This window comes from Equus caballus, chromosome 11 (assembly GCF_041296265.1).
Source record: "Equus caballus isolate H_3958 breed thoroughbred chromosome 11, TB-T2T, whole genome shotgun sequence".
NCBI classification, from domain to species: Eukaryota; Metazoa; Chordata; class Mammalia; order Perissodactyla; family Equidae; genus Equus; species Equus caballus.
Genome location: NC_091694.1, coordinates 44,987,773 through 45,014,713, shown reverse-complemented (window position 1 = coordinate 45,014,713; position 26,941 = coordinate 44,987,773). Strand labels below are relative to the sequence as shown.

At 46.9% G+C, this 26,941-nt stretch overlaps 1 protein-coding gene and 1 non-coding gene across 2 annotated transcripts; both read left to right on the top strand.

Annotated features, from left to right (window-relative positions):
* Positions 1–11,679: 11,679 nt before the first annotated feature.
* LOC111775819 (U6 spliceosomal RNA) lies at positions 11,680–11,786 on the top strand. Its single transcript, XR_002811798.1, has one exon. It is a non-coding gene; the product is annotated as a U6 spliceosomal RNA (small nuclear RNA).
* A 6,489-nt stretch (positions 11,787–18,275) lies between these two features.
* LIAT1 (ligand of ATE1) lies at positions 18,276–21,639 on the top strand. The gene is made up of 3 exons (XM_005597645.4): positions 18,276–18,580; positions 20,809–20,850; positions 21,067–21,639. The coding sequence occupies exons 1-3, from the start codon at positions 18,283–18,285 to the stop codon at positions 21,534–21,536; spliced, it is 810 nt and encodes a 269-aa protein (XP_005597702.3). The 5' UTR covers positions 18,276–18,282; the 3' UTR covers positions 21,537–21,639.
* Positions 21,640–26,941: the final 5,302 nt, after the last annotated feature.

Below are 26,941 nucleotides of genomic sequence, written 5' to 3'. Positions count from 1 at the left end.
GCAGACGTGGCACCACTCATCAGGCCATGCTGAGGCAACATCCCACATGCCACAACTAGAAGGACCCACAACTAAAAAATATACAACTGTGTACTGGGGGGATTTGGGGAGGAAAAAGCAGAAGAAAAAAAAAAAAGAAGATTGGCAACAGTTGTTAGCTCAGGTGCCAGTCTTTAGAAAAAAAACAATTTTAGGGGAATTGGAATGTTTGAACAGGCTTTACAGAAAGTGGTTGTGTCTCTTTTATCTGACTGAATTATGAGGATGGACATTGTGTCTGACTGGGCAACGTTTCTCCTACCGGGTATTGTAAAACAGAAGGCGAGCAAATCCACCCTTCAAGCAATATTCACTGGACATGTTAAATGGGAACCAGTCAGATTGCTGGAGCCCTGCAGTCAGAACAGAAGCTGGAGGGTGTTGGGGACGTAGTCTCTGTGCAATGGCCCTGTGTGGAGTGTAGACTGCAGCTTACGGCAAGACCCTGTGAGCGCCTCCCGGCGATGACTACTGGGGCTTGGGATAAGAGACTCCATTTCAGGGGCATTTACTAGCTTGCTATTGGGCATTAATTGCAACTGCCACTATGGCTAAAGGACAAAAAGTAATCTTGAGACCTGAAATACCCATGATGTCTTGGGTGGTGTCAGAGAAACACTAACGGGGATCGCAGTGCCCAGAAGTGTTCCATCATAAAACAGAAATGATTTACGCAGCACCATGCTGCCTGGACAATGCGAGGAGGACATCCTTGTGGGCAGGGAGCCTCTCGTCCCCTAGGACGACTCTGAACCACGTCAGGATTCCATCGTCACTTGTACGGTGCCCTATAAACAGCTCTAGACTGACCGGCCAAGAACTGCTTGGTGCGTGACTCGCAGTTCCAAGGTGAACGGTCACATCCCGTTTGAAAGGCCTCCACTCTGATGGAAGAAGTGGTCACAGGAGCAGGGCTGCAACTGCACGTGCTGGAAGCAGGGATGATGCCTAAACAAGAAACTGTAACTGCGTTTTTAAACCTTCTGTCAGAATCCCTGAGGGCCAGATGGGGTGGTTGTGCCTTCACCCCATCGGGCTAAACTGGGGTTAACCATGAATGAGGCCATATTGCCTGGTAGTAAAAATGCCCCGCTTGTTCTGCGCCTGTGTAACTTTACCCCATGTGATGGGAGTGGACTGTGGGGGAGGGACTTGCTGGACCAGTATCGCTGCCTGCAACCCGGACCAGCAGCGTGGCCGAAACTACATCCCTTCCAAAGGTGGAAAAGTGTGAGTATAAATGAAGAGAAGGAGGAATAGTTGCTGAGGGCAAGGGAAGGAATAAATGGGTTACGTAACGTGGGAAATCCGCTATTACGTTAACACCTTGAGAGAGGCTCAGGGCAAGAGATGATAGTGTCTCTTAGATCAGTTATACCAGATGCTTGAAGGGGCGAAGCCACATATTGCTGGGACCCCTCCTGCTTTCGGAAGCTCACAAGCCTGAGTGAAAACCTGCAAACTTGAGTGACCTTGCCGTGGGAGCCATTTTCATACGATATGATGACAGACTGGACTAATTACTAATGACTAAATGGTATTCTAGCAATGTGACACATCTGGTGACAGAACTAATATTGAGAGTAAAGGAAACAGAGTGTTTTCTTTTACCCTCCACTTATTAACTTATTCAATCATTTATTTATCTCAGTATGGACTCATGAATATTTATTTTATACTTTGGGTTATAATCCAATACTGCTTTGTTTATTTTTTTGCTCAAATTGTCCCAGCTTTGACTATTAGGAACGCTTTCAGTTGGCTCCTGTGCCCCTCTGACATTTCCCTATCAATGTGGACTTTTTTGGGTCTTGTTGTCAGGGGTCAGGGGCGCTTCCTTACTTTCTGGCACTACAAGATTCTCGAGACTCATTTTGTATATTTCCTGCCCCAGTCCTAGAATCAGCCATTTCCCCAACGAGCCGTGCTTCCTTTTATTGGGGAGTGGTGTTAGAAACCAAGATCTGGGGGCTACGCATGCACTTTGCCACTGGACCCAATGCTCTTTATCATTAATGAACCACAGCAGGCCAAGGGAAGTCAGACCTCCTATCCCATCAAATATTCTTGCCCGCTTATTCCCCAGAGCTTGGGGCCACAACTTGGGACCACAGCTTCAAAGAGAGCTCCTAGAATCCAGGCCCAGGAAGGGAGATGGGCAGAGATAAGGTGGCCTTGGTCACCTGGCACACTGGGGAAGCCTTGGAGTGACCTGTGGGCCAAGGTGAAGGTCTGGGTTTTGCAGAGTCAGCTGGGTAATGATCATCTAGACAGGGAAGGCTGCAAGGTTGCAACTTAGAGATAAGTGGGCCCATGAAAAAGTAAATAGCAACAGGGCGCAGGGCCCAGGAGGCATGAGACACAGGGGTTTCTTGGGCAGGAGATCATTACTGTGGGTGCCGGCTGAAGGCTTCTGGTTGTATGTGTTTCTGTTTGGGAGATGATGTTTACACTTTAAACCAGTTTCTCAAATAAGTGGCCTCAGGGCCTCTTGTGTCAGAAGCACCTGAAGGCTTGTTAAATAGGCAGATTCACAGGCCCTGGCATTGAATCTGGAGGTGGAGACTGGAGTCATGTTTTAATATGTTTTCCCAAGGATTCTGATGCGCACCAAGGTTGACCCTTTCAGAAAGGATTGGAAGTCCACAGTCAGGATACCACGTAAGAGAGACTCTACGTCTGTTCTCTTTCTACAGATGCCAGCCTGACCCCATCTTGCCTTGGTTCTTTTTGGCCCCACGTAGAACATTTGAACAAACATATTGCTCATTTTTGAGCCTCTGACACCCTCAGCAGGAATGACCCCATTGACTTCTACCTTTGTTTCGACAGACTCTCTTCTTAAACTTTAGTTAGGTCCCTCAGCGTTGGCCTATAAGAACTGCAATTCTCCACACAAACGATTTTGTCCACCCGTCACACACAGAGACTTGGGGAAAAAATCTGGCCTGGCTTCCAGCAGCCTAAGGCCACCGTGTTCCTGTGATGACCAGCCCCCTTGAGTTCCTGGCTGAAAAAGCTCAAGACCATCAAAAGAATTTACCATTTGTTCCAGCCAACACCTGCCGATAAGCTCCTGACCTCCGTTTTCTTAGAGCATTTATTTTAAAAACTTACTGTTATAAATCCTTTCTCTGTGCCTTTGGGGTCTGTCTCCTAGAACACAGGAGTGTCTTTCTCAAGGACGTGGGAGCCATTCCTTTGAAATATAATCATCAGGATGGGGCCTCTGTGTGTCAGTCTCCGTGGGTGGGTAGGAGCCTAACTCGGCTGAGCGCCAGTCACCAGATACGGAGGGCCTAATCACATCGACACTGATGCTTACCTGCTTTTGAAATTTTTCACTCTCTTGACTCTGCTTGAACCCTGACTCACTCCCCATCCCTACTCCCTCGGTTTCCCTTCAACAGGCCAAGTCGTCTCGACACAGATCAGAGCCCAGCTCAGGTCTACACTAAAGGAGTCCTTTCCCACACTGCAGTAGTGCTGGATAAAATCTGCCTTCACCGAGTTGAACTGGCGTCGGATCACTTCCAGGAACATTCCTGGAGAGCCTGGGGGCTCCCTCGCCACCTCAGAACCGACAGGCCTCCGGGAGTCGGAGTTAAATAGCAGCCCACAAAGGCAAGCATGAGGGCAATTGTTCAGCTGTCAGCCAACCAGGCCTGGATCTAGTCACACAAAAGGATTTCCCCTTGCTTAGGGAGGCAGGCCCTCGAGAGGCAGGAGGCTGCCCATAGAGATGGCAGCATAAGCCCTGTGACAACTAATACTGAAAGAAACTTAGATCTTTGAGTTCCGGAAATAGCCTGGGGGCTGAGGTGTAGATACAATCAATTAATAGTCTAAAGGAAACTAAAGTCAGGAAAGCCTGCAGCTTACCCCCCTGTACAGCACTTACGTACAGATGGTGTGGGGAAGGGCTATGCAAACTGAATCGCAAGTGGGTAGGTGCCAGCTTCCTGGGACTTGCGATATGATGAGACCAGCAGCAATGGCCCAGACACAAGGCTCAGATCATTACATTTGTGGAGCCACAGACCCCATGGAATCACTTTCTGTGCATTACCTCACAGGGACCACTGTTGTCTCCATCTCACAGGTAAGGGACCCAGGGCTTGGAACAGCTAAGCTTACTTACCGAGGTCACAGAGCTACTGGGTGCTAGGCACGGGGTCCCAGTGAAAGCAGTGTCCAGGGCTGCCCCGCACTCATTCCAGCACACTGCCTGCCTGCTGCTGGAGCAACCCTGACACCGCGTCAGCCTCCACGTTTCCTCCGCTGGTCTAGGGATGGGGAGGAGTCCCTTCATCAGGAACCCTCTTCAGCCCATGGTCTCACCTCCCTGGGTTCCAGCAGCAGAGTCCCCTCCTGGGCTTTCCTCACACCCTGGCTGTGGTCGGCCTGAGGGAGGCCAAGGTCTTGGCCCAGGGTGTTGGCTCAGGGCTACCCCGTGAGTGACAGGTGTCCTTTCAATGCTCACATAGTTACAGGAAGGGGAATACTCCGGAAATATGCAGGCAGCCACCTCTGGGCCAGGCTGGAATATTCCCCGGGTCACTGTGTCGTCAAGGCAGAGTCCTGAGGAAAATACCCTTGGTGCTGGGGGCTGGAGGCGTGGCCCTGACAAGGTGTCACTCTCAGGGGCTTCCGCAAATTGCATAAAATGTTCTGAAAAATCTGTGTTTTCAAGGAACAAATGTCATTCCTCAGGATCAGCCAGGAGATGAGAATATCTCATCACTGATCCCACACCCAGGCCCTTTTGTCTAGAGAAAGGGATCTTGGTCCAAAGTTTAAAGCAAGGCACAACAAAACAAAATACAGCTCTACACATGCACAAGGAAAGACGGCAAACGCTTTTCAGATAATAACTCACTTAATCCTCTCAACAACCCTAGGATGTAACTACTGTTATTATTATGACTAAAAAATGAGAAAACTGAGGCACAGAAAGGTGAAGTAATGTACCCAAAGTAACACAGCAAATAAGTAGCAGAACTAGGATTCAAACCCAAGCAGTCTGCTTCCAGAGCCCACGCATGTAACTGGGACAGGACATAGCCCCCAGGAGTGGGGTGGGTGGGCAGGCGGCTTCCCACGTGAGTCCCCACTGGGCTTCCTCCCCGAGGGGCCTTTGATCAGCTGAAGGAGTTCTCCGAGCCGCTGGCATCCTCACTGTCAATATCTCCCCCTGGAACCCAGCTCCTGTGTGGTCCGGGCCCAGGTCTGAAAGATGGGTTTTTAGAAATGCTAAAAATGGGAGATGGGGGATGAGTCCTTCAGCCAAGGGCAGATCACTGCGCTCTCCCATCCTTTGCTGTGCAGTACTTGTCTGCTCTGGCGGCTAAACCCACCAGGAAGACACATGGTCAGCCCAGTATAGGGTGGAGAATAGGAAGCAGGGCAGTAAAGGCGTGGCCTGTGGGACCTGGGGGGCAGGTAGAGGACACAGGATCTGTATGAGTGTGTCCGGGCTGCCGTGACAAGGTCCCGCGGACTGGGGCGCTTAAACAGCGGAAATTTATTTCCTACAGTTCTGGAGGCCAGAAGTCTGAGTCCTTGCTCCTTGGCTCGTGGACGGCCGCCTTCTCTGTGTCCTCACATGGTCGTCCCTCTGGGCGTGTCTGTGTCCTGATCTCTTCTTATTAGGACATTGGATTAGGGCCCACCCTAACATCCTCATTTTAACTTACTACGTCTTCAAAGATCCTGTCTCTAAATATGGTCACATTCTGAGGGACTGGGGTCAGGGCTTCAACACAGGGATTTCGGGGGACACAATTCAGCTGTAATAGGAACCTAAGGAAATGTACAGGCTGGAGTTGTGTGAGGTTTTGAATTATTATTAGAAAATATTTAGACATATGAAAAAGTATAAAGAATAATATAAAGCATGTGAGATACCCACTGCTCAGTGGAAGCCCCTTGGGTAAGGTTTCTGGTCATGCTCTCCTCCCCACCTCCAGAGGCAACCTTACCTAGAGTTTAGCGTTTCTGGTTCTCCTGCATTCCTTTATACTTCTACTACATACCTGTGCATCCTCACATGATATATAATCCTGTTTTTTGTGTTTTTTTTAACAGATTTTATTTTTTTCCTTTTTCTCCCGAAAGCCCCCCAGTACATAGTTGTATATTTTTCATTGTGGGTCCTTCTAGTTGTGGCAGGTGGGATGCCGCCTCAGTGTGGCTCGATGAGCAGTGCCATGTCCGCGCCCAGGATTCGAACCAACGAAACAGTGGGCCGTCTGCAGCGGAGCACGCGAACTCAACCACTCGGCCACGGGGCCAGCCCCCTGTTTTTTGTGTTTTAAACTTTGGATAAATGGTAATATTCTCTATGCTTTTTTTATTGAGGTGAAATTGACGTAACATAAATTAACCATTTTAAAGTGTACAATTCAGTGGCATTTAGTGCATTCACCATTTTGCACAACCACCACCTCTCTCTAGTTGCAAAAATTTTTCATCACCTCATAAGAAGACTCCACAGCCATGAAGCAAGTACCCCAGTCCCCCCCTCCCACCCCCGGCAACCACTAATCTGCCTTCTGTCTCTATGGATTTGTTCATTTGCATCCTTTTGCAAATTCCTTTTTCTGCTCAGTATTTGAGTCATTCATCCATGTGGTCACATTTGACCATTGTTTGTTTGTTTTTCATTCCCATATAATATCCCATCATGGGACTCAACCACATTTTTAAAATCCTTACTCCTATTGATGAATTTATGGGACTTGTAAAAAATCATTTAAAAAATAAGTATTACGTGCACATGGTAACAAATTCAAGCATCGTAAACGAAGACACAGTGAAAACAAAATGTCTTTCTCCTCCTTCCAAAGAGACAGCCACTTTACCTGTTTTTTGGTGCATTTTTTTAGCACTATGCCGGGCTATACATACACATGTAAATATGGCATATACTTTTGGTACACATATGCGGTATTAGTGTTTATTGAGTGCTCGTTCTATGCCAAACACTGCTTTAGGTGCTGGAGGTGCAGCAGTGGACAAAACATCCAGCTTATATTCCAGTAAAGACAGACAGACGATACACAAGCAGACAGCCAGATGTATATGTCAAGCGGTGATAAGAGCTATGGAGGAAAATAAAGGACAATAAGGGACGGAGGGGGGGGAGTAATCAGGGAAGGCTTCTCTGAGATGACATTTGACTTGAGGGGAGGAAACATCTTTTTCCTTCTACTCTCCTAGGTTCAGTGGCTGGGGCCTGTGAATCAAACTGATAAAAGACAGATAAACAAGAGAAAAAACGTTTTAATTACATACACACCAGAGTTCACAAAGGAAAAAATGTGGCTCAAGGAGGGCATCAGATGTTGAAACTTACTGTATATATCATCCTAGGCTAAGTAAATGAAGAGGGGTTTCGGGCTTCTGGGAGGGGAGGCAAGTTATGGGAAGGTGGCCAGGAGAGGTATGGTAAACAGGGTTGTTTAGTAAGCTTTGTTCTGCAGATTTAAGCTGGTGTCTTCTCTGAATTAAGAGTTGTCCTCTTCATGGTATGGGAGATGGGCACAGCTCTACAAATGGAAATTTCCTTTATAAATGTAAATTTCCTTTGCAAGAGGAAAATGTGCGCCCTGTTTATAGAGCTTTCCTGTGTCTGCTGGTTCTCAATGGCTTTTAGCTCAAAATAATCCAGATACCAAAGAGGCCTATTTTGAGGTAGTATATTCTGGTACCCTTCAGAATGAACGCAGGACATGTAAAGCAAGAATGTTCCAGGCGGAGGGGGTAGCAAGTGCAGAGACCTCAGCTGAGATGTGTTGGCATGTTGGAGAAACAGCCAGGAGGCCAGCGGGGCTGGAGGGGAGAGCAGGAGAGGGCAGCAGGTGTTAGCAAACCGTTCACCCTGCTCTGCACTTTGCTGCTTCCCCACGAACCACAGACTCCTGGCCTTCGTCCTGATAGCCCACGTTAAGCTGCCTTCTTCTGTTGCAGAAGCTCCCAGGTCATCCACCATATGGATACAGCGCAAGTTATTGAAGTGGTTGTAAGGTTTTTCCTTTCCTTTTTAAAAAAAGTACCAGGAGGTATGAAGGGAAAATCGGGAAGTGGCCGGAGTGGATCATGAAAGGAGGAAAATAGGAGACCAGCCCGGTGGCGCAGTTCTTAAGTTCGCATGTTCTGCTTCTTGGCGGTCTGGGGTTCACCGGTGCAGACATGGCACTGCTTGGCACGCCATGCTGTGGTAGGCGTCCCATGTATAAAGTAGAGGAAGATGGGCATGGATGTTAGCTCAGGGCCGGTCTCCCTCAGCACAAAGAGGAGAACTGGCAGTAGTTAGCTCAGGGCTAATCTTCCTCAAAAAAAAAAAAAAAAAGAGGAAAATAAAGAGCAGGGCTGCTCTTAACAGTTACATAGTCCAGGGCAAGAGTGGAAATGCAGGCCTAGGGACCATATGTCTAAACATTAAAAGTTATAAATTAAACTGACACACTGTTAAATAAAATACGTATTATCTTCCTACCTTGACAATGGACCTTCAGATCAATCTGGAGGCTAGAATTAAATGTGGAATTTCAGGCTCTTTGGGGTTCTGCACCCAGCCTGTGGCCTGCCCACTCCTCTTCCCACTCCCAGCTCCACCTGCATGAAGAAGGCACCTGACTACACAGGTCTGGACACCTCAGCCTGTCTGTGGAGCTTCCATCTATGCCGCCCTTGGCCTAGGGCAACTTAGGAGAACGGCCTCAGGAAAGAGTCCCAGGTGGGCCCTACAAGCAGGCTGGGGCCCCTTGAGCAAGAAATTCCAAGGTGCCAGGCATTCAGATTGTGGCCTAGAAGTGTGTGTTGGGGAGATAGGAGCTGGGTGGGCAGGACCTCTTGATTCCACAGACTTCCTGTCCCTTAGGGAGGGATGTGGCTCGGGGAGAGTCAGAGCAGGGTCGTGTGAAGCACGAGGCCCAGGGAAGGGACCCCACTTGCCCAAGTCTAAGGCTGGTGCTGCTGAAGAGGGGACACAGCCTGTCTACCTTGGGGAAGAAACTGACGGCATGGAGAAAGTGAGCAAGATAGAGCAGAGAGCTGGAATCAGCAGCCCAGCCAGCAGGAGGGACCCAGGCTGAGCAGCGGCAGGAGGAGAGAGAACTGCCAGTTCTACCCAAGGTGTGCCCACATCAGCACCGGCCGAGGGGGAAACTTGATCCTCATAGAGAAAGAAAACACAGCTGTACCTTCTCGTAACAGTAACAGCCACTGAGACCACAAGGAGAAAGAACAAACAAGGAAGCTGGAAGAAATAATGAAAATACTGTCATCTCTTCTGTCGGCCAAGGAACATCACGGTAGAGTGTACTGCTCTCCTGCAAGACATGTAGGGCTGGGAAGGCGGGCTCCAGGTCCAACTGGGCGGCTAACTAGCATTGACAGGTTGAGCAAGTCACTTTGCATCTCCGTCTGTTTCCTCATCTATCAAATAAGGACATACCTGCCCCATGTCTCTACTTGCAAGGGATTTTTACGGTTATCTGACAAATAGAAACGGCAAGCAGTAGGATCTATTGGAGTATATGAGGAAGCCATTTGGTGTAAAGCTAATTCTGCCTGACTTTGTTTTTTTCCAAAAGGGCCTGATGTGGCCATTGAGCATGCATTGTATATCTGCTTTAAACATTGACCACAGCAAGAACAAATGGCCTTAAGATAAAGGTGCAACTTCCCCCCCACACACACACATTGGCATTTCCTTAAGGATAAGCATCTTTCCTTAGGCTAGGAACTGATTGCTGTGCTCACCTTTGACCACCCAGCTCACCTGTGACCACCCAGCTCGAGACAACAGACAGGCCACCCTGCTGTGTTCACCGAGACAGCAGACCTACCTGCTGTGTCCATCAATCGCTGTGCCGACAAAGCAGTCTCGCAACTATTATAAAAAGGGACATTTCAATCATATGTGAAACATCCTCTTTGGGGGTATATAACCACTCTGTACATTCCACTTCTTTGGTGCCCTTTCTTCCTTCGTGAAGAAAGGCCCCAGGCCATGGTCCTCACATTTTAGCTCAGAATAAACTCTCCCAAATTTTCATTTATAGATTGGTTATGGATTATTTTCGTCGACATACTCAAAAAACGTATTCCTTTGCTGGATGTGAGTTTTTTCTTTCAAAGCTGACTGGCTGGCTCAACATAACCTTGATGCAACCTGCACTAAAATCGGGAAGAGAAATGGTCAAGCTGCCTCCTGCCAGATCAGCGTTCAGACAAGCAGGGCCGGCTGAGAGGGAAGAGAAGCCAGCCTTTCTTGGAAAGGAAGAGCAGCCAGCCTTTGCAAGCACCTGTCTGCGAGCACCAGGGTGAGTAGGGGAGGGCACCTGAAAAACAAACCCCAGACATCTCCACTGGCAGGTGGTCATTTGTGCAAAGGACCTCTGTCACTTCCATTTCACTTAGCTCCTAGGGACAAAAGCAGACAGGCAAGGGGCACTTGCTATATGCAGAGCTGTGCTGGACACATTAGAGAGCTTGCCAGTGGACGAGAGGACTGAACAACAGAAGGGTCCTTTACAGAGCAGGGTGTCCACACAGACCTGTGTGGATCAACACTACCAACTCTCATTACTGAGGATAAGAGTGCCAAATCTTACAGATTTGAGGCAGTCCCCATCAAAATCCCAGCAGGCTATTTTGGAAAAATAGACAAGATGATTTGAAAACATATATGGAAAAGCAAAGGCTCTAGAATAGTCAAAACAATCTTCAAATGAGCAAAGTTGGAAGACTTGCACTACCTGATATCAAGACTTACTATGAAGCTGCGATACTCAGGACGGTGTGGTGTGGGCGTAAGGAGAGACAGATAGATAGATAGATGGAACAGAACGGAGTCCACCAATAGAGTCACACATACACAGCTTATTGATTTCCTACAAAAGTGCCAAGTCAAGCCGATGGGGGAAGGAACGTTTTTTCAATGAAAATTGCTGGAACAACTGGAGATCCATTTGGGAAAAAATGAATCTTGACCCCTATCTGACTTTATTCACAAAATTAATTTGAGATGGATCATGGACCTAACCTTAAACCCCAGAATCATAAATCTCCCTGAAGAAAACAGAAGTCTACATTTGTGATGTCGAAGTAGGTAAAGATCCTTGGGCAGGATACAAAAATTAAAAAATTGATAAAATGGCTTTATCATAATTTAAAATTTCTGCTTAGCAAAAGACACCATTAAGAAAAAGAATTGACAAGCTGCAGACCTGGAAAAAAATCTTTGCAGCCACATATCTGAGAAATGATTTATATCCGAGACATGTAAAGAGCTCTTACAAATGATCAATGAGAATATAAATATTCTGGGCCAGCCCCAGTGGCCTAGTGGTTAAGATCAGCATGCTCCACTTTAGCGACCCACATTCAGCTCCTGAGCATGGACCTACACCACTCTTCTGTTACTGTCCATGCTATGGCAGCAGTTCACATAGAAAGAAAAAAGAGGAAGACTGCCAATGAATGTTAGCTCAGGGTGAATCTTCCTCCGCAAAAAAAAAAAAAAAAAAAAAAAGTAAATATTCCAACTACAAAATAGGAAAAAACTTTAACAGACACGCTACAAAGTAAGATATATAAATGACCCATAAGCAGTGTAAAAAGTGCTCAACAGTGCTCACTTCAGCAGAACATATACTAAAATTGGAATGATACAGAGAAGATTAGCATGGCCCCTGTGCAAGGATGACATGCAAATTCGTGAAGCATTTCATATTTTTAGACAAACACAGGCTCAGAGTGAAGGGATGGAAAACAATACTCCAAAATAATGGCAAACAAAAGAAAGCAGGTGTTGCCATGCTTATATCAGACAAAGCAGACTTCAAGATAAAAAAGACAATGAGAGACAAACAGGGGCAGTCTATAATGATAAAAGGGACTTGCCACCAAGGGACATAACACTTATAAATATCTATGCACCTAACACAGGAGCACCAAAGTACATAAAGCAACTATTAACAAACCTAAAAGGAGATATTAACAGCAACACAATAATAGTAGGGGACCTTAACACCCCACTTTCATCAATGGATAGATCATACAGACAGAAAGTCAACAAGGAAATAGTGGAATTAAATGAAAAACTAGACCAGATGGACTTAATAGATATATATAGCAAAACAGATAGATAGATAGATAGATAGAATATATATACCAAAAACAGCAGAATACACATTCTTCTCAAGTGCACGTGGAACATTCTCAAAGACAGACCATATGTTTGGAAACAAGGCAAGCCTCAATAAATTTAAGAAGACTGAAATCATATCAAGCATCTTTTCCGACCATAATGCTATGAAACTAGAAATCAACTACAAGAAAAAAGCTGGGAAAGTGACAAATATTTGGTGACTAAACAACATGCCACTGAACAACCAATGGATCATTGAAGAAATTAAAGGAGAAATCAAAAAATACCTGGAGACGAATGAAAATGAAAATATACCATACTAGGGGCTGGCCCAGTGGTGCAGCGATTAAGTGTACATGTTCTGCTTCGGTGGCCCAGGGTTTGCCAGTTCGGATCCCAGGTGCGGACATGGCACCGCTTGGCAAGCCATGCTGTGGTAGGTGTCCCACATATAAAGTAGAGGAAGATGGGCATGGATGTTAGCTCAGGGCCAGTCTTCCTCAGCAAAAAGAGGAGGATTGGCAGCAGATATTAGCTCAGGGCTGATCTTTCTCAAAAAAAGAAAAAAAAGAAAAGAAGATACACCATACTAACTCACAAAAGATGCAGCGAAAGCGGTCCTAAGAGGGAAATTCCTAGGAACACAGGCCCACCTTAACAAAGAAGAAAAATATTAAATAAACAATCTTAAACTACACCTAACAGAACTAGAAAAAGACGAACAAACAAAGCCCAAAGTCAGCAGAAGGAGGGAAATAATAAAAATTAGAGCAGAAGTAATGAAATTGAGACCAAAAAAAAAAAAAAAAAACAAAACAGTAAAAAGGGATCAATGAAACTAAGAGCTGGTTCTTTGAGAAGATAAACAAAATTGACAAACTCTTAGCCAGACTAAGAAAAAAAGAGAGAAGGCTCAAATTAATAAAATTAGAAATGAAAGAGGAGACATTACAATGGATGCCACAGAAGTACAAAGGATTATAGTATGAAAAACTATATGCCCGGTGGCCAAGTGGTTGAGTTTGCGTGCTCCGCTTTGGCAGCCCAGGGTTTCACCGGTTCGGGTCCTGGGCATGGACATGGCACCACTCATCAAGCTATGCTGAGGTGGCATCCCACATGCCACAACTAGAAGGACCCACAACTAAAAATATACAACTATGTACTGGGGGGCTTTGGGGAGAAAAAGGAAAAATAAAACCTTAAAAAAAAAACTATATGCCAACAAATTGGACAACCTAGAAGAAATGGATAAAATCTTAGACTCAAACAACCTCCCAAAATTGGACCAAGAAGAAATAGAGAATCTGAATAGACCAATCACAAGTAAAGAGATTGAAACAGCAATCAAAAACCTCCCCAAAAATAAAAATCCACGGCCAGATGGCTTCTCTGAAGAATTCTACCAAACATTCAAAGAAGATTTATATGTATCTTTCCCCAACCATTCCAAAAAAATTGAAGAAGATGGAACACTTCCTAACACATTTTAAGAGGCCAACATCACCCTGATCCCAAAGCCAAACAAGGACAACACAAAGAAGGAAAATTACAGGCCAATATCGCTGATGAACACAGATGCAAAAACCCTGAACAAAATATTGGCAAACTGAATACAGCAATACATTAAAAGGATCATACATTGCAATCAAGTGGGATTTATACCAGAGATGCAGGGATGGTTCAACATCTGCAAATCAATCAACATGATACAGAACATTAACAAAAAGAGGAATAAAAACCACATGATCATTTCAATAGACGCAGAGAAAGCATTTGACAAGCTCCAACATCCAGGGGCTGGCCCCGTGGCCGAGTGGTTAAGTTCGCACGCTCCGCTGCAGGCGGCCCAGTGTTTCGTTGGCTCAAATCCTGGACGCAGACATGGCACTGCTCATCAAACCACGCTGAGGCAGTGTTCCACATGCCACAACTAGAAGGACCCACAACGAAGAATATACAACTATGTACTGGGGGGCTTTGGGGAAAAAAAGGAAAAAAAAAAAAGATCCAACATCCATTTATGACAAAAATCCTCAATAAAATGGGTATAGAAGGAAAGTACCTCAACATAATAAAGGCCATATATGACAAGCCCACAGCCAGCATCACACTCAAAGGGGAAAAACTGAACAGCATCCCCCTGAGAACAGGAACAAGACAAGGGTGCCCACTCTCTCCACTCTTATTCAAGATAGTACTGGAGGTTTTGACCAGAGCAATTAGGTGAGAAAAAGAAATAAAAGGTATCCAAATTGGCGATGAAGAAGGGAAACTCTCACTATTTGCAGACGACATGATTTTATATATAGAAAACTCTAAAGAATCCATCAGAAAGCTATTAGAAATAATCAACAACTACAGCAAAGTTGCAGGGTACAAAATCAACTTACAAAAGTCAGTTGCATTTCTATACTCTAATAACAAGCTAACAGAAAGAAAACTCAAGAATACAACCCCATTTACAATCACAACAAAAAGAATAAAGTATCTAGGAATAAATTTAACCAACGAGGTGAAAGATCTATACAATGAAAACTATAAGACAATACTGAAAGAAATCGACAATTACATAAAGAAATGGAAAGACATTCCATGCACATGGATTGGAAGAATAAACATAGTTAAAATGTCCATATTACCCAAAGCAATCTACAGATTCCATGCAATCCCAATCAGAATCCCAATGACATTCTTCACGGAAATGGAAAAAAGAATCCTAAAATTCATATGGCAACAAAAGACCCTGAATAGCTAAAGCATCCTGAGAAAAAAGAACAAAGCTGGAGGTATCACAATCCCTGACTTCAAAATCTACAAACCTATAGTAACCAAAACAGCATGGTACTGGTACAAAAACAGACACACAGATCAATGGAACAGAAATAAAACCACACATCTACGGACAGCTAATCTTCAACAGAGGAGCTAAGAACATATGGTGGAGGAAGGAAAGTCTCTTCAATAAATGGTGTCGGGGAAATTAGACAGCCAAATGCCAAAGAATGAAAGTAGACCATTATCTTTCGCTATACACAAAAACGAACTCAAAATGGATTGAAGACTTAATGGTAAGACATGAAAGGATAAAATTCATAGAAGAAAATATAGGCAGTACACTCTTTGACATTGGTCTTAGCAGCATCTTTTCCAACATCATGTCTACTCAGGCAAGGGAAACAAAAGAAAAAATAAAGAAATGGGACAGCATCAGACTAATGGGCTTCTGCAAGGCAAAGGAAACCAGGAACAAAATGAAAAGACGACCCACCAACTTGGAGAAAATATTTGCAAATCACATATCCAACAAGAGGTTAATCTCCAAAATATATAAAGAACTGACACAACTCAACAACAACAAAAACAAACAACCCAATCAAAAAATGGGCAGAGGATCTGAACAGACATTTTTCCAAAGAAGACATACAGATGGCCAACAGGCACATGAAAAGATGTTCAACATCACTAATCATGTGATCTTCATATTAAATCTCCATACTAAACAGTAGGGAGATTTCTCAAAAAATTAAAAATGGAAACACCATATGACCCAGCTATCCCACTACTGGGTATTTATCCCAAGAACTTGAAATCAACAATTCAAAGAGACTTATGTACCCCTATTTTCATCGTAGCATTATTCACAATAGCCAAGACATGGGAGCAACCGAAGTGCCCATTGACTGATGAATGGATAAAGATGTGGTGTATATATATATATATACATATATACAATGGAATACTACTCAGCCATTAAAAAAGACAAAATTGTACCATTTGCAATAAGATGGATGGACCTTGAAGCTATTATGTTAAGCAAAATAAGTCAGACAGAGAAAGACAAAAACCATATGATTTCACTCATATGTGGAAGATAAACAAATACATGGACAAAGAAAACAGACTAGTGGCTACCAGAGGGGAAGGGGGTTAGGGCGTGGGCATAAGGGGTAAAGGGAAGCATTTACATGGTGACTGACAAATAATAATGAACAGCAGCCAGCCTGGTGGCATAGTGGTTAAGTTTGTGTGCTCTGCTTCGATGGCCCAGGGTTCACAGGTTCAGATCCTGGGTTCAGACCTACACACAGCTCATCAAGCCATGCTGTGGTGGTGTCCCTCATACAAAATAGAGGAAGACTGGCACAGATTTTAGCTCAGGGACAATCTTCCTCAAAAAAAAATGTTCAACTGAAATTTCACAGTGTTATAAACTATTATGATCTCAATATTAAGTCACTATTATTATTAATAACATTAAAAATATTATGACCCCAATAAAAATAAGTAAAAATAAAAATTTTTAAAAAGTGCTTGACATCATTAGTCATCAGGGAAAAGGCACTTAAAACCACAGGGAAGGGGCCGGCCTGCGGGCACAGCGGTTAAGTTTGTATGTTCTGCTTCGGTGGCCTAGGGTTTGCCGGTTTGGATCCTGGGTGCGGACATGGCACCGCTTGGTAAGCCACATATAAAGTAGAGGAAGATGGGCATGGATGTTAGCTCAGGGCCAGTCTTCCTCAGCAAAAAGAGGAGGATTGGCAGCAATTAGCTCAGGGCTAATCTTCCTCAAAAAAAGAAAAAAGAAACCACAGGGAAATACAACTTCACACACACTAGAATGGCTAAAATCAAAAACTGATGTTCCAGTTATCTCTTGCTGTATAACTATCACCCCAAAACTTAGTAACTTAAAGAATTACGATCATTTTATTATCACTCACAGTTTCTTTTAGTCAAGAATTTGGGAAGGGTTTGGCGGGGTGGGGCTGGCCCGGGGGTCATTCCTGCTGTTGCAGTCAGGAAGTGGAAAAGCAAGGGCGGGAGCAGGGGGGGCATTTCTCTCTCCCCCTTCACACAGTCTGAGTCTCTCCATGTGGTCTAGTGTGGGATTCCTTGAAGCAAGGCAGCCTCAGAGGACTCAGACTTTTCCTTAGGAGGCTCAGGTCTCCAGGAGCAAGTCTTCAGCTAACAAGGTGAATCTGCACTACCTTTTATGACCTAGCCTAAGAAGTCACGGTGTCACTCTCACCGCACACTACTGGTTACAAATGAGTCAACCAACCCACCCAGATTGAAAGGGAGTGGAATTAGACTCTGTCTCTTGATGTGGGAGTGGCAAGATTCTAGAAGAGCATGTAGGATGAGAGATGTGATTGCAGCCATTTCTGGAAAATACAATCTGTAGTGGAGAAATCTGGAAAGAAAAGCAGGTGACAGATCATACCAGGCCTTCTAAGCCACACTGAAGTTCAGTCTTGATATGAATTGTCATGGAGACCCACTGGGGGGTTTTAAGCAAGAGAGTGAAATTACCCAATTGTCTTAAAAAGTTCATTCTAGTAGCTGCGTGGATGAAGAATTTGTGGGGAGGGTTTGGAAGCAGAGAGACCATTTAGGGGTGGGGTGAGGGTCCAGAAGTTCAAGTCCCGCACATAGCGGTCAGCCGGAGTCCAGGTGAGGGCACAGGCAGAGAGTAGGGGCAAGGAAGGCCGCCAGGTTTCTGGCCCGTCCACCTGTTTTGTCCACTGAGACGGAGTGCGATGGAGGAGTGAGTTTGTTTTGGACGTGTTGCACTTGAAAGGCCAGGGTAGACGTAGGAGCCTGGAACTTGGGAGATAAAAATGTAAGAAAGAACAAACAGCATTTTAAAAGATAGAGGGGTCGGCCCGTGGCCGAGTGGTTAGGTTCGCCTGCTCCGCTTTGGCGGCCCAGGGTTTCCGAGGTTCGGATCCTGGGCGCGGACATGGCACCACTCATCAAGCCGTGCTGAGGCGGCGTCCCACGTGCCACAACTAGAAGGACCTACAACTAAAAATATGCAACTATGTACTGGGGGGCTTTGGGGAGAAAAAAGAAAAAAATAAATCTTTAAAAATAAATAAATAAAATAAAAGACACAGGAGCGGACGAGATACGTGTCAGCCCAAGCATTTAGGATCTCTGTACTCACTGCAGCCCTTTGCACTGCCAACCGCACCTAGGTCTCAAGCAGACTGAAACACGCATGCGCACACCTGCGTCCACAGCGCGCACCTGGGCGGAAGCCGCCGGATTGCGCAGGCGCGGCGTTTGCGGTCGCCATGGAGAGGCGTGGCTCTCCAGGCACTCGGGGCCCGGAGCCGCTGGCTCAGCGGCAGCGGGTCTTGGGTTGCTCCGGGTGCAGGTGGCGGCCCCGCGGGCGGATGGACCGCCTGGGTGGGGCAGGGGCGTCGGGGTACGGCGAAGAGGGCGACGAGGACGAGGAGGAGCGAGAGGGCAGCGCTGCGGGCTCGAAGGGATCCAGACTGCCCCCGATCGCGGGCAGCACCTCAGAACCGACCACACGGAAGGTGAAGAAGAAGAAGAAGAAAAAGACCAAGGGGTCGCCCAAGGGGCACGGTAAGAGGAGCAGCTAGCGAGGCAGCCTCGGCTCCCGTACCTGAGTTCTTCTCCGAGGACACCCTCCCCACCTCTCACAGAGGCCACATCTACTTGGGGACCACTTCGGACCAGAAACAGAAACTCGCCAGTCCCGAACAGAGCGCCTCCCGCTCCCCACACATACTCCTGATCGCTGCACAGTGATGCCCCAGCTCTACCCATAGAGACGGTCCATGTCCATAGAGACCCCAAATCCTGCGTGGAGAATTCAACGTTCATGGAGACCCGCACCCCACCCAGAGACCCCCACAGATACCCAGTATTGTCCCCACAGAGACTCCCAGCCCCACGCGGCGACTCTTAGCTTTACACAGACACCCATTCAACTTCCTAATCCTTCAGCCAAAACTCGCAGTTCTAAACATCCGGACTTTCCCCACAGAAATCTCATGTCCTCCTACAGAGATCCCCTCATCCTCACAGAGAGACTGTCCCAAATCCAAAGATGTCAAGACACTACATGACAGACACACACACAGAAGTACAGACTCCTGCCCTTCTGCGTAGAGACCCTCCTTGCATCCTCCTGCCTTCTGTGCACCTGCCTGCGGATGCTGTGTAGATACCCAGTAAATACATGTCACATGTCCCTCCCTGCACAGACATCCTCCCCCCCCCCCCCATCCACCAACGCCAGACTTGGACTGCACCCACACCAGTCACTGCTGCATCTTCTTTAATCTCAGCAACACCCCCTACGTCCATATAACCACCAGATAAAACCAGAGCACAGACACGCTGTCAGGCACGCACATTCACAGTCTGCACACACATGCAGATACTCAGTTACACACTCACATGCATAGACCGGTCCCAGACAGCTCCTGTACACATACAACCATACGCACGCAGGTTCTCACTCCAGTCTCTCTCATGGACACTTTACAGACACACACCAACCACCCACAAACCCACAGAGTGCCTACATTTCACCATGCTCCTCTTGTAGAACCTGCCGATTTATGACAAAGGCACTGAGCACCCACTTTATGGAGAGACAGTGCATCAGTGACATAGAATGCACCTGCCCGTGGGTACTGTCTCCACTGTCACCTGTGTGGTCCCCCTCTGGGGCTTTGGCTGTCAGGGAGGTGGTCCTGGAACAGCAGCCCTGACCTCTAGCGTGGCTAGTTCTGAGTTCAAGTTTCTGGGCCTTGGCCCTTTTTGTGCAGAGTTGGCACCACTGGCAATCTGGAGACAGAAGGAGTGGCAGCCTCTCCCATGTCAACCTTCTAGTTTGGGCAAGGAAGCAATGGGAGATCATAATTACTTCTTCAGGTGGAATCATGAAAAAAAGGCAAGAGAACAATCTGGAGTTTAGGTAAAAAACAACAACAACAACAACAACAACAACCCTGGGGCTGGCTCCGTGGCTGAGTGGTTAAGTTCGTGCACTCCACTGCGGCGGCCCAGGGTTCGGATCCTGGGCACGGACATGGCACCACTCGTCAGGCCACGTTGAGGCGGCGTCCCACATCCCACAACTAGAAGGACCTGCAACTAAGATATACAACTGTGTACAGGGAGGGTTTGGGAAGATAAAGCAGAAAACAAAAACAAAAACAAAAAACAACCCTATGTGTGTCTACAACACCAAATTAGGAAATTTGTAGTCTTTTTGGCTTAGCTTCTGACTCTAGAAATTACAGTGGCATGTACCTCATACTGTCAGCAGGGGACACCAAATAGTTTTCAGGGAGCAGAAAGGCATAAAAACACCAACAGAGGATTTTTTCTTCTTTTTTGAGGGGGACAGGGGCATTTCTCTCTCTTGAAAGATAGAAGGATGAACTGATGAAAGAACCACAACTTGTAGTATTTTATGTGCAGGTTATGTAATTCACAAATTCTATTAATATTAAAAAAAAAAATCACTACAAGCCTCACAGCAGAAGTATTTCCTGGCTTGGCTTAATATTGCTTTCCACAGTCGGAGTTAGGAAGCATTCCTGTTGTTCTCCATTTCTTCCGTGATAAAGTGTCTAGATTAGGAGTGGAGTCATAGACTCCTAGAACTGGAGGCGAGGACCTTGGTGAGCATGTGAAGAGGTGAGGTGGGGGGCAGTGTGGCATAGTGGAAAGAACAGAGCACTGGGAGTCAGGCCTACATTTAGCTCCTGGCTCTGTCACCTGCTGTGTGACATCAGCAAGCTACTGAGACTTTTGCAGTCTGTTTCCTCACCTAGAAAATGGAGCTGACCGCCTTTATGCAGAGGACCTGGCTCTTGGTACGCACTCAGCAAATGGTTCCTCCCTCCCCGAAATGACCTGGCAAAAGCATATGGCTGGTGGGTGTGGGCGAGGTTGGTGGGCTTGGCTCCCTGAGCCCTAGGTAAGGAGGGGCCTCCACCCTCCTTACATTTTGGGTGATTTTGGGCATCATCCCAGAGCGGGCTAAGGGCAGGCGTGACCACAAATGCTAACGCTGCTCATCTGCTCAGCAGACAAACATCAGAGTCGAGGCCTGAAGACTCAGCAGCTGTCTTCATCCTTTCATGGCATCTTAAGTCCCAGCAAAGATCACGGCCCGAGGCAAGAGCACAGACAGGACAAAGATGAAAACAGGCTCATCCCTTCTTACTCCTCCACTGTAAGTCTCTCCCACTTTGCCGAGATAGAGGAGAACCTCTCCAAGCAGATCAACGAGAGTCTGCGTTGGGATGGGATCCTCGCTGACCCGGAGGCAGAGAGAGAAAGGATTCGTGTATATAAGCTGAACCGCAGGAGGCGGTACTGGAATTTGGCCCTCAAGGGCTTCCCCTCTGAGCCCTGTGCTGACGAGACCCCCGAGAACTTACCCTACCTCTCAGACAAAGACAGCAGCACGAGCAGCAGGCAGCCCTCCTTAAAAGCCAAGGGCCCTCATCACTGCTTTGAAGGAAGCCTTACTCCAAAGCTTCTAGACTCTGATTAGACTCTGCCCCGGGCGAAAATCCACCCATGACACTGGCGAGCTTATCGCTTATCCTGACCACAAGTTTATGTTAAAAAGAAGAATAATAAACGGAAATCAGACCTACATCTGAGGGAAGCAGATATCTGGTCTGTGGGTGGTCAACCTCTCCTTTCAACAAGATGCCTTCACTGCCCAGGAGAGCCACAGTTCCTTAAGAACGTAAGCAGTTTAATGAACGAAATTCTTTTCAGAGTTTCCTTTGTCTCAGATAAGCGGCCATCTCTTTGTTATTTAATTTCTCATCATAGTTAGATGTCTATAGTCTGCCCCCGCAAAAAAGACAAAGTGTGTACGTTATGTCAATTCTAAATCTTAAACTGATTTTATGTGTAAAACTCCTCACGCAAACTTCTGTAGGCCCAAGGAAAATGCCCTAAGTATCCTGGAGACTTTAAAAAAAAATTTTTTTTTAAATACAATATACTCCCTGCCCTCATGTAGCCTTTAAAATAAGTGAGTTCTGGAACTTCATTGCTGGGAAGTTATCATGAAAAGTCTCAAAAGGAATACTGCTTCTCTTATAAATGTAGTCCTCCCCTAATTGCCCAAGATGGCATTTTAAGCAAAATTCTGGAACATTAAAAATGCCCTACTGTACCATTTGTCCTAAATTAATATTCCTCTCTTCCGCAAATATTTGGTGAGTGAGGGCTGTGTATTGTCTCAGTTTGGGTTCTCCCGGAAGCAGACCCTGAAACAAGGCTTCACAAGCAAGTAGATTATTTGGGAGATGGAGGGGATATAGGAAAGGGGAGCCAGCTAATCCAGGGGACACTGTTAAGCCTGCTTCCATCCTGGGCAACTGGGGCTTAATCCCACAGGGAACCCCTGTCAGAACTATCCCACCTGAAGGGGAGGGAGCTGGGGTATTTATACTCCCCAGAGGCATTGGCTTGGAGCTGGCCTGGGAAGGTGTTGATTTTCTGGCATTTTCAGCCTGCCATTTGTGGGCTTAGAGGCCCACCTCAGTGGGGGACGGAATTCGCCATCAGGCACAAAGATGCAGACTGAAAGGTCCAGGGTTGGGGGGTGTCTGGGGTGGCATCAGCTACCTGTGTACCACACCATGCAGGGCTCGAGAGGGATGGATTGGAAGGTTAAGATGAGGCCCCTCTCCTCCAAGGAGTTGACATGTTTCAGAGAAGGCAAGATATGCTGGGTACACAGAAGAACCAAGACAAGACATCATACAAAGCTTGTTTGATAGTTAAGCGAAAGTAGGCATCTTGGTCCCTACCAGCCCCCAGCTGAGAGAGCAGCCCCTCTTCTCACCTTCCTTAAAAGGCCGGTTACAGAGTGTTCACATTTTGCCCATGGTACCCTGGCAAAATACACTGAAGGGACTTTTGACAGAGCCCTCTCCTCCCCTGGAGAGGAAGTTAGCAGTCGGGCTGGCAGGGGCTGGAAGCAGTCAGGAGTGGCTCCCCCATGCCGAGGCCAGGCCTGTCCTCCACTGCCCAGGTTGTGGAGCACCCATGGAATCCAGCAGAGGGGACCAAGGCTTTGGTGTGGCTGGGTGGTGGGGGGAGATGGGAAAGGTGCCACTGCTCAGCCCAAGGACCTTCCCTAATGCCCCAGGGCTCAAGGTAATGACAGCCCAGGCTGGAGCAGCCAGGCTGGCATCTCCTGTGCCCCCTGGATCAACCATAGTGGCTGGGGGTTCCATGTGTGGAGGAGCTGAGGGCTCACCAGCCTCGGGATGCATTGGTGGCTTTGCCTTATCTTCCATGAGGGGGTGAGTGGGAGTGGGGGTGGCCTGTGGTCATCTTTCTGCCCTGAGTTATGCTGGGATAGCGGTTAAAATTATGAGCTTTGACAGTGGAGCTGAATTTATTCTTTCCCATCACATGCTAGCCATATTATCCCAGGCGGATTGCTTAACCTCTCTGAGCCTTAGTCACCACATCTGAAAACAGGGATGCAGATCCCTCCCCAGTGTGTGGGAATCAAATGCAGCAATTATGTAAAGGCTTTAGCATGGCACCTGGCCCCTAGGAAGCACTCCATCTATTGTAAGAGTTTTGAGCAAGGTTGTCTTAGGTTGGGGTGGCTCCACAGCCACTGGAGAGACTGTTCTGGGGGATGGTGTAGAGGTCACCTCATCAAAGGGTGAACTTCACAAAGACACGTGGCTTCAGTGGCTGGCAGATAGATATAATTCAAACAAAGCACAAAAAGTTCAGGGGTCTGGAGCAAGAGGAATGAAGCAAGGGTCTCAAGGTCTGGTGTTCTGGGGTGGGGGCTTTGGGCCAAACAAGAAAGTGCCTACTTGTAGCCTGGAACCAAATGAGAGTCTGTGCTTAAGATGTAAATAGAGGAAGCAGGTGGGCAGGGAATAGAAAACCCAATGAAAACTGGCTTACTGATTAAAGGGAGTGATTATAAAGCCAACAGTCCAGGGTTGGCTGTGGCTTCAGGCATGGCTGAATCTAGGAGGTCACACTGTGTCATTAAATTTGTATCTCTCTCCATATCTTGCCTCTGCCTCCCCTATATTAGCTTCATGTTCAGGCAGGTTCTCATAACAGGATGGCAAAGATAGCCACTGATATCCTTATAGTTCTTTGAAAAAAAGAGTCACTCCTATGTCCCTATCCAGGGTCTCTGTCAATCCCAGAGAAGGTCTCTGGCCTGGCACAGGTCATAAGCCCATCACTGGACTAATCACAGCGGCCAAGGACATAGAGTATTTGACGGCTACACAGACCTAGGGTACGGTGGGGAAGTGGGGGGCGGGCAGGGGCAACCCCACTGGACATGTATACTGAACAGATTGTTCTAGAATCGATGTAAACCTGTATGGAATACACTGATTCCCTAGAGAGATGCCAAGTAGACAGAGGTTTGTCCCTTACCCTCCAGATGAAGAAAGATTCGTTTTTTAAAGGCCCGGACCAAGGGTCCTGGGGGTGGATTGCCCAGCATGAGTTAATCTGAACTAGCCTGGATTGGCTGCACGCTTGTCTCCAGAACTGTAGACCCTTGGCCGGGAATCTACTATGGGATCTTTTAACTAAAGGTGAACAGTGTTGTGTCACCATGGGTCCATGTGTTGTTTTTGAGCAGTATCAGGCGGTCAGCACTGTTCAATAATAATAATTGTGTTGATGATTTGCACCTGATTTTGGTAGAGCCTAGGGGGTGGGTTTCTACTTTTAAGGCTGATCACATAGCTAGAATGTGCCCACGTGATCAGCCCACTATAAGACACTCCCACCATGAGTAGACGCTGGGCTTCCACGCCAGCAGCGGTTGGAGGCATGGGAACAGAATGCTCCCGTGTGAGCCTCATGAACATCCGCCACGGGTGCTGCAGGAGGACGTTCCATTCCAGGGGTGTTCCATTCCAAGGATGCAACAACTTCCCTGTGGATTGGTGTGGTGGATGTCCCCCAGTGATCTCTGCCTCCCCTTGAGTATGGGCTGAAACTGTTGACTCTCGCTAATGAATAGAATGTGGCAAAAGCGATGGAACGTCACTTCCAGGTGGGGTCGTGAAAAGAGACTGTGTTCGGGGAAGGAGGGAAGGACGGCCAGGTGGAGCACGGGTGGAGGAAGCATGAACAGGGCCGTGAAACTCTTCTGTGTGGTCCTGTAATGGCGGACATTAAGCATTTGTTCAAGCCCGGAGAACGTCTCACACCAACACTGACTCCTAACGTAAACTATGGACTTTTATTAATAATAATGAATCCATATTAGCCCACCAGTCGTAGCAAATGTACCACACTAATACAAGGTATTAATAATAGGGGAAATGGGGGGGAGTACTGAGGGGGTATATGGGAAATTTCTGTACTTTCCCCTCAATTTTTCTGTAAAACCTAAAACTGCCCTCAAATTAAAGTCTATTAGTTAAAAGACAGTGAGAGAGACTATGGCTTCCATCTGGCAGGCACTCTTTCTCTCTCTCCCTCTCTCTGGGCTCCTGCTCTGGGGGAAGCCAGCTAACGTGTGGTGGGCCACCCGAGGAAAGGCCCGTATGGCAGGGAATTGATGTCTCTGGCCAACAGCCAGGGAGGACCTGAGGCCTCCCAACAGCCGCATGAGTGCGCTTGGAAGCAGGTCTCCCCCAGTTAAGCCCTGAGGTGACCACAGCCCTGAGTGACACCTCGATGACAGCCTGTGAGAGACCCTAAGCCAGAGGCACCCAGCCAACCAACACCCAGATTTCTGACCCACCAAAACTGTGAGATAATCAAGTTGTTTTAAGCCACTAAATCTGGGGTAATTTTGTTCCTCAGCAACAGCTAAGGCCTGTTCCTCACCATCAGCTGTGCTTTTCAGCAAGCCGCCTCACTCTTGATCCAAGGAGTGGGAAACCCGAAACCCAGCCTTCTCATGAGGAAAATCCGGGCACCACAGACGCCCGTTGCCAGTGCTCAGAGGAGGTTTAAATTTGTTTTTAGAAATGATGCTGTGTCCTATAGGGTTGAGGGGGCCACTGGGTGAGTTAAGTGCTAGAGAAGACTGAATGGTTTCTGCTGGTTATGCTAATACATGGAGCTGTTTATAGTTATTTATATTTTCGTGGTATGTGTTTTGTGTCCAGCCCCCCACCTTGTAATTATTAGATTTTAGGTCTTTTTTTTTTTTTTTGAGGAAGATTAGCCCTGAGCTAACATCTGCTGCCAATCCTCCTCCTTTTGTTGAGGAAGATTGGCCCTGAGCTAACATCTGTGCCCATTTTCCTCTACTTTATATGTGGGACGCCCACCACAGCATGGCTTGACAAGTGGTGGCATGTCTGCACCCGGGATCCGAACCGGCGAACCCTGGGCCACTGAAGTGGAACGTGCGCACTTAACTTCTGCACCACTGGGCAGGCCCCTAGGTCATTTTATAGTCTGTAAGTTCGTCTATCTCACTTGTCCCTCAGTCACTATGTTCCCTGGGCAGTGGGAATTATTATCTCCATTTGACAATGGAGGCTTAGAGAAAAGCTCTAAGGTCTCCAGTTGTCGTTTGAGGAAATGTTTATCAAGCAACTGCTAAGTTTGCAGTTGCTAATTGCTGCCAGAATGCTGAGGATAACAGTCTCCAACAATCAGCTCCTTGCCTGTCCAGGCGTGGCGTTAGGCACTTATTGTACATAATTTCATGTCATCTCTACCACAATATTTGAGGTGTGAGGGTGTTGTGATACCATCCACATACAAGGAAACAGGCACAGATTGGGAAAGTGACTTGCCCAGGGTCACACAGGGATGAAGGGGAGGAGCTGGGATGTCATGTGCAGGTCTGGCTGGTTCCAGAAATGCAGCTCTTTATTACTACGCTAAGGTGCCTCAGACAGGCTCCCAGAGCAGGTGGGGGCCAAGCCACACACACTCCTGGAACTCAACCACAACTGAAAGAGACGG